We start from the raw sequence: 12,876 nt of genomic DNA, 5'->3' as shown, positions 1-12,876 counted from the left end.
CCACCATGTCACTGCCTCTGTCACTGCCTGTCGAGGTTATTTCTAATTTGACCTTTATGGTAATATTCAGAAGGACGTCCTTGTGTAAACCAGAGTGTGTGAATGTTATATCTGGGGAAAAAAAATTTTTTTTATCAAGTTCTCCTGGCGACCACCTGGGTTCCCCTTCTGCACACTTAGCACCTTGGAACAGAGCATCAGAGCTGGATGGGGGCCACAGGAGAGGCAGGGCTCAGGTACAAGTCAGAATCATCTGGCAGCTTTGTAAATACACCAGGGTCAGGGCCTCCCCCACAGGAATACGGATTTAATCAGCCTGGGATGAGACTAAAGTCATAGTTAATTTATTTTTATTTTTTAGAAAAGCTCCTCAGATGATTCTGTAGCATAGCCAGTGACCTGAACTAATCGGAAGGCTTTCTTTCAGTGATGAGGGATTGGTACTGTTGGTGAGCAGCCAGGGTCCTTCCCGGAGAAGCGATCCTGTCCAAATATTTTGCACTTGAATCTGATGACAGACACTCCAGTAGAACAAAGTAGATCAAATGCAGTGTCATTTTAAATGAGCATCTTCAGATGCCTGGACTAATTGGAAGGATTTCTTTTAGACCAGAGTGTAGAAGCTTTCTAAGAACATAGATTGAAGCCAGGTGCAGTGGCGCATGCCTGTGTTCCCAGCTATTCCAGAGGCTGAGAAAGGAGGATCATAAGTTCTAGACCAGGCTTAGTAATTTAGCAAGGACTGGGACTGTAGCTCAGTGGTAGAGTCCACCTGGGTTCAAGGCTGTACCAAAAAAAAGGTGGGGAATTAAAGCCAGGTGGGTGGCACATTGGGATTACATTTTCTTCTTTGTGGGCCTAGCTCTTGCGCTCCATCGATTCTCAAAGGCTCCCAATTTTATTGGCTTCACATTTGGACCATGACTTTCCTGTGAAATTTTAGGTTTTTCCTGAAGTTTTTTTTTTTAAGTTTTTTTTTTTTTTGTAGTTGCAAATGGACAGAATGCCTTTATTTTATTTGTTTATTTTTATGTGGTGTTGAAGATTGAACTCAGTACCTCATGCGTGCTCTGCAAGTGCTCTGCCACTGAGCTACAGCCCCAGCCCCTCTTTTTTCTTTTTTGTAGTTGAAGATTGACAAAATACCTTTATTTTTGTTATGTGGTGCTGAGGACCAAACTCAATGCCTCACATGTACTAGGCAAGCTCTCTACCACTGAGCCACAACCCCAGCCCCTCCTGTAGATTCTAATTGCTTTTTTACTCTCCCCAATGAGGATTCCCTGTGTAGTCTGTGTAGTCCAGGCTGACCTCAAACTCCTGGGATTGAGTGATCCTCCTGCCTTGGTCTCCTGAGTAACTGAGACTACAGGCACCACCGGGCCCAGCTTCTTTTTTTCTTGTTGAAAGAACAGACAGTTTTACCATATTCCTGAGGGGTTTCTTTTTGAGGGGCAGGGTACCAGGGATTGAACTCAAGGGCATTCGGCCACTGAGCCACATCCCCAGCCCTATTTTGTATTTGATTTAGAGACAGGGTCTCGCTGAGTTGCCTAGCACCTTGCTTTTGCAGAGACCGGCTTTGAACTCTCGATCCTCCTGCCTCAGCCTCCCGAGCCACTGGGATTACTGGTGTGTGCCACCATGCCCGGCTCCTAAGGTCTTTGTATTCCTTCTGCCTTTATGGTTTATTGACTGGCCTCTGTACCATACTTCTCTTTTTTTAATTAATTTTTTAAATTTATATATGACAGCAGAATGCATTGCAATTCTTACTATACATATAGAGCACAATTTTTTTTTTTATTGGTTGTTCACAACATTACAAAGTAGAGCACAATTTTTCATATCTCTGGTTGTACACAAAGTATACTCACACCCATTCGTGTCTTCATACATGTACTTTGGATAATAATGTCCATCGCATTCCACCATCATTTCTAACCCCCTGCCCCCTCCCTTCCCTCCCACCCCTGTCCCATACTTTTCTGATGATTGTTTCTGATTATTTAAATCGATGGGATTTCAGGCTTGCTGCAATGCCATGGTCCTTCTGAGTTTTTTGTTGTTGTTGTTGTTGTTGTTGTTGTTATTGTTGTTTGTGATTCATTTCTGGGTCACTTGCATGATTCTTCATCGATCATAACTTTCCTCCTTTATTTTTCCTCCAGCAAAATGAGAGTGAAACTGAAAGACACTGCCACATCTTTAAATCCTTGCGTGCCTAAAAAAGTCCTTATTTTCTCTGCACGCCATGAGAAGAATTCTAGGTTCACAATCATTTTCCCTCAGAACACAAACGTTTGGCTCTGCTGTCCACTCACACCCAGTGCGTTATTGAGAAATCTGCTGTTGGGCTGATTCTCAACCTTTTAGAGATGCTCTGTCTTGTTCTTTCTAGAATCATCTAGGATCTTTTGTGTATCCTTGCTATTGAAACATTTCATAAAATTTTTTTAAGGGAGATTTTTCTGTTGGGCCTTTTCAGCTGAAGATTCCTGTTTGCTTTGAATGTTTCTGGGAAATTTTATGTTTTTCTTTGATAACTTCCTGCCCTATTGCTTGTTTTCTCTGGTGGAAATTCCCATTGGGTGGAATTCGGTCCTTCTCAATGAGTCTCTGTCTTTCATACTTTTGGTCCCTTCCTATCTAAAAGTGTCCACAGCCTGGGGAATTTCCTTGCTTTTGATTTTCTAACACTGCTCCTATTGGGGTTCAGAAATGATGTTTTTGCTTTTAAGCACTTTTATTTTTATTATACCCTAATCGTTTTAGTTGCTGATCTTGTTAAGATATGCATGACAGTAGCGTGCATTTTGACATAGGATACATACGTGGAGTAGGACTTATTCTAATTAGGATCCCATCTTGTGGTTGTCCGTGATGTGGAGTTTCACTGGTCGTGTGTTCATATATGAACACAGGAAAGTGATGTCCAGGTCATTCCACCGTCTTTCCCATTCCCATCCCCCTCCCTTCCCTTCCTTCCCCTTTGGCTAATTCTGTGAACTTCTTTTCTTCCTGATATTTGTAAATGGGTAGAGGACCTTCCTTACACGTACACTTCTGGAAGGCAGGGTTTTGTTCTGATTGTCTCTGGTCTTTCTCTGGAAGCACCCCATGGGGTCTGCTGTGTTTTGGATCACACTCCTGCCGTGCTGACAGCCTGTGTTGCTATGTTGAGTGTCTGTGTCCTGCACTTGTGTGGGCCTGTTGTCCCACGGGGGCATTTCCTGAATCACAGGCTGTGGGTGTGCTGTGCGTATACGTGGATCCAAATGCCACAGTGAGAAGGGCTTTCCTCTGCTGGCTCTTAGCTGCCACATGTGTATTAGGCCTTCTTGGGGACGCCAAGGCTCCTGCCTCAGTTGTCTCCATTGCAGCCCACCCTGCACAATATTCCGAGCACCTCGCGTGTCACCTGTGAGCACTGTGCCTTCCAGTTTCCATCTTCCAAGAACCAGCCCCTGACCCTGCCACTTCTCTTTCCCACCACCCCACTGTTCCCCTGTTATTTCAGGAGTGGGGGGTCTAAGAAGGGAGGAGAGAGCTGTCAAGTTCATGCATTTTCTTTTAAACTGGAAGTCTAAGAGCTCTTCTGAAATACGGTTATTTCTCAGCACTCCATGTCACAGGGTGCTGGGGGCGGGAGGATACCAGCGAGGTGCTTGAGAGCATTGGAGGGTCCCTTGGTGGAGGGCCCTGGCCATGCCCCCTCCCCTCCCACCAGCTCCCACAGCACTGAGGGCAGCTCCGTTTGCAGGAGATCCTGTCTGCCTGCTGGGCATTCGACCTGCAGGAGAGACCCAGCTTCAGCCTGCTGATGGACATGCTGGATAAGTTGCCCAAGCTGAACCGCAGGCTCTCCCACCCTGGGCACTTCTGGAAGTCCGCTGAGTAAGTACCCCTCACCGAGCCAGACCTGCCAGCAGGCCCCGGGCCTCACCTGGGGTCCCAGCAGGCACTTTCTGCTGGGCCCAACCCCCTGCTCTGGGAGGGGTACAGAGCACATTAGCCCCAGGGATGCCAGGGTTTCGTTTGCCAACTTTATGTTGAAGACTCCCTTTGACAGGCAAACTCCCCCAGTTCACACCCGGGAACATCCACATACCACTATGACCAGGTGAGGCCAGGAGAGAAGGTTCTGCCCTGGGAGGGGCAGGAGGGCGGGTTGGAAGTCAGAGCCACGTGGGTGCTGAGTAACCCCACAACAAGCAGAGCCAGGATCCTTAGAATGGCGTGACTCAGACCTGGTGCTCAAATCAGAGGTGTTGAGCATCAAAAACTGGCCCCAGGTCACTCAGCCTTGTGCCCCAGCCTTGTGCAGTACCTGGATGCCTGATGCCCTTCCCCTCTTTATGTAATCACAGGACCTTTGTACCCCGGGCCTGAAGGTAGTCCCTGCAGGGCAGAGAAGCCACCGTCACCTCTCTTGCATTCTGTTTTGTTCCCTTCCTTCTCTCTCTCTCTCTCTCTGGTGGCCTTGCCCAGAACACTCCAAAAAAGACCTCTGCCCTGCCACAACCTTTGTTGTGGGGATCTGGGGCCTGAATTCTGAGCCTCATTTTCTACAACTATAAAAAGTGGAGGCTGGATAAGATCCAGGGGGCACAAACTTTTGCTGAGAGGAGTCATCTGGTCAATATTTTAGACTCTGCAGGCCAAGAAGGAAGTTCAGATTCTAATCTGACATTGGCATTCGCAGTGTGCAGAGCGTCTCTGTTACCACGACTCTAGGGCAGGACCCCCCATTGTCAAGATGGAGGCCAGCCAGCTAGCTGTGGGCCAGCTGCTCTTGATCATGGAAATCTGAGTTTATGTCATTTTCATACATCGTGAAATATTCTTTTTCCCCCCTTCTACCAACCATTAGAAAAGTCAAATCTTCCTTGGTGGGTGGATTATATAGAAACAGGTGGCAGGCCATAGTTGACAACCAGGCTGGGCTCCTGGATTGAGATGAATAGTTTTAGATCTTTTTAAGGCCAAAGACTCTTTCTAAAAGTGAACCCTTCCACAGAGCCCCAATATTTAAAAGAAATAATTGCAGGTTCAAAGCCAGCCTCAGCAAAAGCCAGGCGCTAAGCAACTCAGTGAGACCCTGCCTCTAAATAAAATGTAAAATCGGGCTGGGGATGTGGCTCAGTGGCTGATTGCCCCTGACTTCAATCCCTGGTACCAAAAAACCAAAACAAACAATCGATAGATAGATAGATAGATAGATAGATAGATAGATAGATAGATAGATAGGAGCGCCCTAGATGGGGAGTAGAGGGCAAGAACCTGGTGGCTAACCCCCCTGCCAAGGCTGCCCTGGCCCCCAGCCCCTGTCTCCACCTAGTCCCTGGAGAAGCTGCAGGCCCAGAGCTCACCCCTGGTGCCCAAACGTGTGGTGGTAGCATTCCTCTTTCTGGAACAGGTCAGAGAGGCCTGCCAGGGATAAGTCTGTCGTATGTTCTTTTAAAACCCCTTGGCTGGGCACGGTGGTACACACCTGTAATCTCAGCAGCTCCGGGGGTGGAGGCAGGAGGATTGCAAGTTCAAAGCCAGCCTTGGCAAAAATGCAGAAGGCACTAAGCCACTCAGTGAGACCCTGTCTCTAAATAAAATACAAAGTAGGGCTGCGGATGTGGCTCAAAGGTCGAGTGCCCCTGAGTTCAATCCCCAATACCTCACCCCTGCCAAAAAAAAAAAAAAAAAATGAATAAAACCCTTTCATCAAAACCTTAGCTCATGGCTCTGTTTGGCTTGCCCGTAGTTGGCCATGTCCTCTTTTGAGGAAGCACCAAACTGATTAGGCCCCAAGCCTCAGGTGAGGATTGGTCCCAGCATGAGTCACCCCAGCAGGGTACAAGTGAGAGAAATTACTGAAGAAAAGCAGTGAACTTGGCTGCTTTAGGCCAGAGGTGGGGGTGCTCTGGAGTGGGCGGCGATTGGGCATCTGGGAATATCACATCTTGTAATGCATTAGGTTCAACATTTTGATCTTAGGGTGGGTCAGGGCCCAGTACAGGTTGGGCATCTCATACCTGAAGTGCTTGGGACCAGATATATTTTAGATTTTGGCATTTTTCTTTTTCTTTTTTCATTTTTAATATTTATTTAGTTGTAGATGAACACACAGTATCTTTATTCATTTTTATGTGGTGCTGGGGATTGAACCCAGTACCTCACACAGGCGAGGCAAGCACTTTACCACTGAGCTACCTCCTCAGCTAGATTTTGGCATTTTTCAGATTTTGAATTATTGGCACAGACTTTACTGGTTGGGAAGTTTCAGATTCTGGAGCATCGGTGATTTCAGATGAGGGGTGCTCAGCCTGTACGGGTGGGGGTTACAGTCTAGCCGTTGGAGGTGTGAGCTCGAGCCCACCCTTGCTGCACACCTGAGGATGCACAGGTGGCCCAGGCTGGGCCTCCACCAGTGAGCAGTTTAATCATCTCATCAGATAAGACAAGCAGATGTGCTCCAGAGAAACCTCTATGCCACAGGACTCTGTCTTGTCCTTGTCCCGAGTTCCTAGACCAGTCGCAGGAACAGAGTAGCTGAGCAACATATGTTTAACAGGTGCCTGAATGAATAAGCAGATGGTCTTATCAGGCCAAGTGACGTGAAGGCACACAGGGCCCTGTAGGAGCGCCCCCTGGAGGACTGCAGGAGGGGTCCCAGAAGACAGTCATCAGAGCTGGGTCTGAGCGGGAACCAGCTGGGCAGGGCACAGCGGCAGCAGGGTTGAGCTCTGATCCACTCCTTCAGACCTGGGGCCTCTCTGCCCAGCCCGGGCCCTGGCTTTCTCCTCCATGGCACAGAAGGCAGACTAGGTGGGCTCTGGCATTCAGGGGATGGTTCTTATTCCCTGAAAAGCAAATCGCTCCCCCTTTTCATATCATAGATGGGAAACTGAATCACAAAGGGGGGAACTTAACTTGCCCAACGCTGTGAATTCCAGCCCTCGGAAAGGGAGGTCCAGGACCCCAGTGAGCTGTCCGACCTTCCTGTTCACCACGGCCATTCTGCACGGACAGCCTCTAATTCTCATTCTCTCTCTTCTTTCCCATTGGCCTTATTGCTTTTTTATTTTGGGGGGATGGCGGATGTGCTGGCCGGTCCTGGCCTCTCCCCCTGCCCTGCCATCCTGACTCCTCCTCCTGTCTGCCATCCGCGCTGGGCTGGACCGCGCTCTCCCCACTCCTGGTGAATGGCCGTGGGCACTCCCAGCCGCTGGCGGAGCCGCTACTACGGGAAAGGACGTTACGGCCACCCTGACTTTAAGAACTCCTGTCCAGTTCTGGAGGAATAGTGTGTTGCTATCGTTTCTCTCGGTCCCCGCCTGAGTGTGGCTGCCCCTTTGTACCCCTTCTTCCTGTCTCTGCATCCGGCCTTCTGCATCTCGGCTTCTCCTAACCGTGTCATTGTGTCCCCATAATCCAAAGTGACACCCCACAGCCGAAATGGCCTCCAGCCAGGGCCCTGCAGACTTGTTTCTCCCAGTGGAAGAGAGAGCCCCACCGCGCGTGACCTGTCCCTGGGTGGGAGAGAGCTTGGATCATTGACCTCCGCTCCCAGGGCCCCTCCTCTGGCCAGAGGTCAACAAAAGGGAATCCAGTGAGCGGAAGTGGTCAACGCCAAGGTGTCAGTTTTGATAGTCAAGGGCTAAGAAACCTCTGTGGACCTGGCCTGGGACAGTTGAGGAAAGGCTCCTTGTGGCCAGGGTCCCTTCCAGGCTTGCCCTGCTGCCGGCCTGAGGGATGGAGTTGGAGGGGTCCCTTTCTCTGCAGGGAGGAGGATCCCCTGTCTGGCTGCCCTGGGGGTCAGCTCCCTGTGGGCTCTGATTCTGACCTGCTCTCCCTCTTCTCTGTCCTCTAGGTTGTAGGCCTGGCTGACTTGCATGCCCAGGGCTTCCTTCCTCCTAATCGACCGCTGGGCTCTGCGACACTTCTGCTAACACTCAAAACGCCCAGCGGGCACTAACCCAGGGGATACCATCTCTGCTGCTCCAACTTCTCTCTCCAGACTTGCTCTGTTTGTTTTTAAAACCAGCCCCCTTCCCTTTCCACGTGGCCTGTGTGTGCCTGGGTAACTGTTGGCGAGGATCGAGGATCTCACTAACCTGGCTCCCCGCTCGGGGTGGCCCAGCAGCTTCTAGCCGCTTTCTTGGACGTGGTGACTCTTCCTCTTGTCCTTCAGAGGGCTGACTTGCTTCTGTCTGTCGGGTGGCCCTGTTCTCTTCTAACACCTGAATGAGCCTCCTGCTGACCGGTCACAGCACAGGGGCGGCGGGGTGCTTGGCTTCTAACCCATGAGGATCCTGTCCTACAAGGAGTGGAATGACTTCAGAGCTGCCCCAAGACCAGCGCCAAGGAGTCCTCTCTGGGTTCCTGTGTCCTCTGTAGACTTGGGGCAGTAGACACTCAAAGTCCTGTTGCCTTGACAGACTCCTGCTCCGAAGGGCTGGGTCCTCAGCAACACACTCTGAAACGTTGTCCTAAAGCAGAGCGGAGCCTGTCTCCAAACAACTCCACTACCCGAAACAAAGCTGCTTCCCCAGCCCAACCCCACATCTTCTCCCTTCACATCTGCGGGGAGCTATATAGATGGACCCCAGGTCAGCATTCGTCGGGGTGGGGAAGACGGGCCACTGTGCTGCTCACTGGATACAGATGGCCCCCACCCTCTGTGCAAGGCTGTTCATTTTGGATCTCTGGAATGGGTCTCTGGGAGCCTTCACCTCAGTCTGCCTCCCAGGTGGCCCTAGTGGACCCAACATTTGGTCACCATTTGTAGAAGGAGCTTTTGTGTCACTCCTGGTGCTGGGGCTTAGGTCTCTCTTCTTTCCCAATTCTGCATGGACCAAGGGTGTTCTCGGGAAGCCAGTGAGGAGCTGTTCAAATGAGCCCACAGCAGTTACGGCGCACCCCAGGTACCAGGGAGTCAGAGGTGCATGAGCCACGTCGCTACCCCCAGGAGGGAAGTGTGGCCGAGGCCCAGGACTTGGGGGACCAGGGGCAGCTCTGCCAAGGCTTTGGGCTGAGCAGTCATTGTTGCTCCTTGGTGGGGGCTGGGTCCTCTGCTAAGCTTCTGGAACTAGCCTGTTCTTTAACCAACACCCCAGTGTTGGACAAGACCAGCAGGCCGTAACCCGTGTTTTTGTTCCTCTTCGCAGCATTAACAGCAGCAAAGTTGTACCCCGCTTTGAAAGGTTCGGCTTGGGCGCCCTGGAGTCCAGTAATCCAAAGATGTAGCCGGCCGTGCGGTTTTTCGACCACCCATTTCTTTCTTTTGCAAATGTGTTTCTAAAACACACCAACAACCACCACGACAGAAATAAATAAATAAAAATCAAAACACTCCACCTGCCCAGCGCTGCACACGAGGAGCACGAGTCCTCCATTCAGACTGTTCGTCACCAAGACGCGTGGGCCCTGGAGATGGAGCCACACACCTGCTATTTGAGATGATGCCACCAACAACCAGATCTGTCTGACTGACAGTGAATGTTTACACGTACGTCTCTGCGGAGCGGACTTGAGGTTTTACAATAGGTAATAATAAACAGTCCATGTGTAGGGGCGCTGGCACCTTGGGGTGGCGGAAGTGGCTGTCCCTTGTGGAGGACTTGTAACGGTGAGGGGCCCAGGGTTGGGCCAGAAGGAGGAAAAGCATCGTGATTATAGCTGTTCTGGGGGAGGCGGCCCATGGTGTGACCTGGCCTCTGCCTTGGCCCTAACACCCATCCATAGGGAGTCTCCATCCCTGGGATTCCCCCCTTGTCCTATCAAAGGGACATTATCCCTTCCTCATTCTGCAGAGGAAACCCTGGCTGGGAACCAAGCTGGATTTACAAGTGTTAGGATTCCCTGAAGAACTTGGATAGACCCTGTGACTCCCTCTAATCCAGGCTGTTTCTGTTGCAAAAGTAAAGGCAGAACCCAAACAGCATCTGGGTGGTTCCTAGCTAGGGTTTCTGCTACGTGGAGAAGAACTGTCCACACACCGTGGAAATGTGTTTCTTGAAGCCCCCAGACAGGCACTTGTGGTTTTAGACACATCCGAATGTGTGACTGACATCTGACCCCAGGGCTAGGGTCAGCCTGGTAGCTGCACATATCACGGGGAGTTGGTGAGTCAGAACAAGGAATATGGTAAAGGGAGGGGGAAAGAGACAGCCAGTGGGGGCCCGAGCCCCGCTTTCTGGCCACAGGGTGACCCTGGCACTTTAGAAACCCATCCCATCCGTTTTACTAGAAGGTTCCAGAACTGCCTGCCTCTTCCACCTTCCCAACCCTATTGAACCCCTTCACCCATCCCTGACTCCTCTCTCTGTGCTCAGAGCTGAGACGGGGGCATGAGGCAGTCCAGCCTTTCCAGTTAGACCCCCAGGGAGCCCCCACATCTGCAGAACCTTCTCTGGCAACATCAGGCCTTTTACTTGTGTCCATTCAAACCAGCGGCGGAGGGGTGGGGGGACTGGATTTGGGAACACCTTTGATGTGATTGAACCCCACCTGTCCTCTGTAAAACTATCACAAAGAAAAGTGCCCAATGGAAAAGAGGCCTTTAAGTGGAGGTTGGGTCTCATGGGGCTGCACAGACAAAGGAGAGACGAGGGAGATGGGGTGGAGATGCGACGGGATTGAGGCCTGGAACCTGTGCTTCGCTCTGAGCTCAGACAAGGGCAGCCATGTGGCTCCCACCTCTTTCAGTTAGCCACCTAGCAGAGCCCCAGGTCTTCAGAGCCTTCCCTAGCACCAGAGTCAGGTCCTAATGTCACATAGGACAGGCCGCTCTGATCCAGAAGCTAGGAAACTGCCTCCCTCTCTCCAGGCCCTCCACCCCACCCTCTTTGGGAGTATGTGACAATACAGCGGTGCAGGGTACCGTGGGACTGTGACATCCTTACTTTTTTTGGTCATTGTGGGCAGGAGAAAGAGGAACTGTAGGCCAGTTGGGGTCAGCTCTGTCATTGTGTCTGCCTCCCTGTGACTTCCCCACTTCAAAGCCATGTGGCCGCTGCCTCTGTGGCTGAAGCATACCTACAGCACCCCAGAGGGGACTGCAGATCCCCCCAACCTTGTGCTGCCAAGGGCTGGTGGACAGCTGGGTGTGTTGGGCTCAGCACCTCCCCATCCCCCTCAGAAAATCAATCTCCCTTTGTCTCGTGAATGTCAAGGTTCAGGGGGCTCCCTCGTGGACTTGTGCAAGTGCTGGGGACCCAGAGGTAGGAACAGCCACAGTCCCTGTCTTAAGGAACTGACCATCTTCCGGGAGCCTGGTATCCACCAGGAACCCAGAAGCCTCTTGGCTCTGATGGTAAGGCTAAGGTGCTGGGGGTCCTCCTCTTCCCCGCCAAGGCCTGGACAGCCTCTGGCTCTCCGCCAGCCCCCTCTGCACTGCCTGTTGTTTAGGAAAATCCTCCACAATGGTCCCCCTTCTCCCTTTTTTTATTTAAGTGACTGTGAATTGAGGTTAGGAAGACGAGCTCACCCTTCTGCGTGCCCTCCCCGTCTGCCTTGGAAACGCATGAAGGATGACAGATACTGTGAATTCAGTGCTCACGGCCCACTGTGAAAGGGATGGAGAAGGCCGAGGGCTCCCTGGGGCTGCAGAGGTCCCCACTGGGGTCCAAGAATGGAGCCCAAGAAACTTTGGCCCTTCCAGGCACCCCTAGTTCCCAGCCTCGTCTCCGAGGCCTTTAACCACCAGTCTCTAGTCTCCCCAGGTTTCTTTGTGACTCAAAGGTTGAATCCTGGCTAGTCCTGAGCAGCGTGTAGCAAAGTTGACCTCTCCATGTCACCAAATCAAAACACCCTGTGCCATCTCCTGGCATTTCTTCCTGTGGTCCCTGAAGGGAGTGAAAAGCCCTCTCAGGCTGTTGTTGTGGAATGACTTGGGGACACAGCGTTGCTCAGGATGTCATCAGTATGTATGCACCTGGCGTCTTCCATGGCCACAAGGCACACATTTTACTTTTTTTGTTTTTAATGTGATGTAAAATTTGTACAGTAAAAGTTTTTATATTTTCTATCAATTGCGTTTGTCTTCCAAAAATGCTATTAATTTAAATTAAAATGGTTAGTATTAACAAATGTGCTGTCTCCACGTTTTGATTTTTCCCGTCTTTGTTTTGCCACTGGTAAGAACACACCCTCCGTGCTGAGCCAGCCCTACAGGTCTGCAGTTTGTGAGTGAAGGAATACAAGGAATCCTGGGGCTCCTGTGTGCTTTGATCAGTTCCAAATGAGAGTTGGGGACCTCTCGTATGATGGCACAGGGTGACAGGAATGGAAGGGTCATGGGTGTTTAAACACCTCACACATCAAGGAGCTCCTTCTAAAGGAAGAGAGAAGACTTACGCTTGGACCCCAAGGGCAGGTGTCTCTGGAGAGGGAGGTGTCGAGGCCCCTGATGCACAAGGAGAATCACCCAACCCCACAGTAAGAAGCTCTCAAGTAACCTGAACCCAGTACGTCTCCCCGGGGCTGAGGTGACCTTTGCCTTAGAAGCCTTGGATGAAGGGAGCAGCCTTTGTGTTCAGAGAGGTGCTTGGAAGCTTGGTGCAAGGATAACAGGTAGAGGAGTGGAGGAACCATCATATGTGGGGCCCCTAATCTGAGCTGGGGAGTTGTTCACTGAGCGTAATCGTCCTTTATTCTAATCCTGATGACAGGGCCTTCAAGTAGGCATTGTGATATTTTCACTGGGCAAACAGGTAAAAGAAGGTAAGGTAGTCACCTGAGATCACACAGCTGTGGGACAGCCAGTCCAAGTCTCGGCTTTGACCTCCTCCTTATCTGAAGTCAGGGAATTTACTAGCCAGATATTTATTGAGCTCCTAAGGTGTTCAAAAGATAGTGCTGGGCTGGGGTTGTAGCTCA

General features: G+C 50.9%; 1 protein-coding gene across 1 annotated transcript in view; it reads left to right on the top strand.

Annotated features, from left to right (window-relative positions):
• LOC308636049 (kinase suppressor of Ras 1-like) overlaps positions 1-12,087 on the top strand; it is a 16,695-nt gene extending 4,608 nt beyond the window's left edge. Inside the window, exons 4-6 of the mRNA XM_081271088.1 lie at positions 3,764-3,897; positions 7,220-7,300; positions 9,165-12,087. Coding sequence (XP_081127214.1) covers positions 3,764-3,897; positions 7,220-7,300; positions 9,165-9,243 — 294 coding nt within the window. The 3' untranslated portion in view covers positions 9,244-12,087. The remainder of the gene's footprint in view (positions 1-3,763; positions 3,898-7,219; positions 7,301-9,164) is intronic.
• The last annotated feature ends 789 nt before the right edge of the window (positions 12,088-12,876 follow it).

This window comes from Spermophilus citellus, assembly GCF_964194105.1.
Source record: "Spermophilus citellus genome assembly, chromosome: 17".
Lineage (NCBI taxonomy): Eukaryota > Metazoa > Chordata > Mammalia > Rodentia > Sciuridae > Spermophilus > Spermophilus citellus.
This window is presented reverse-complemented; position numbering and strand designations above follow the sequence as displayed.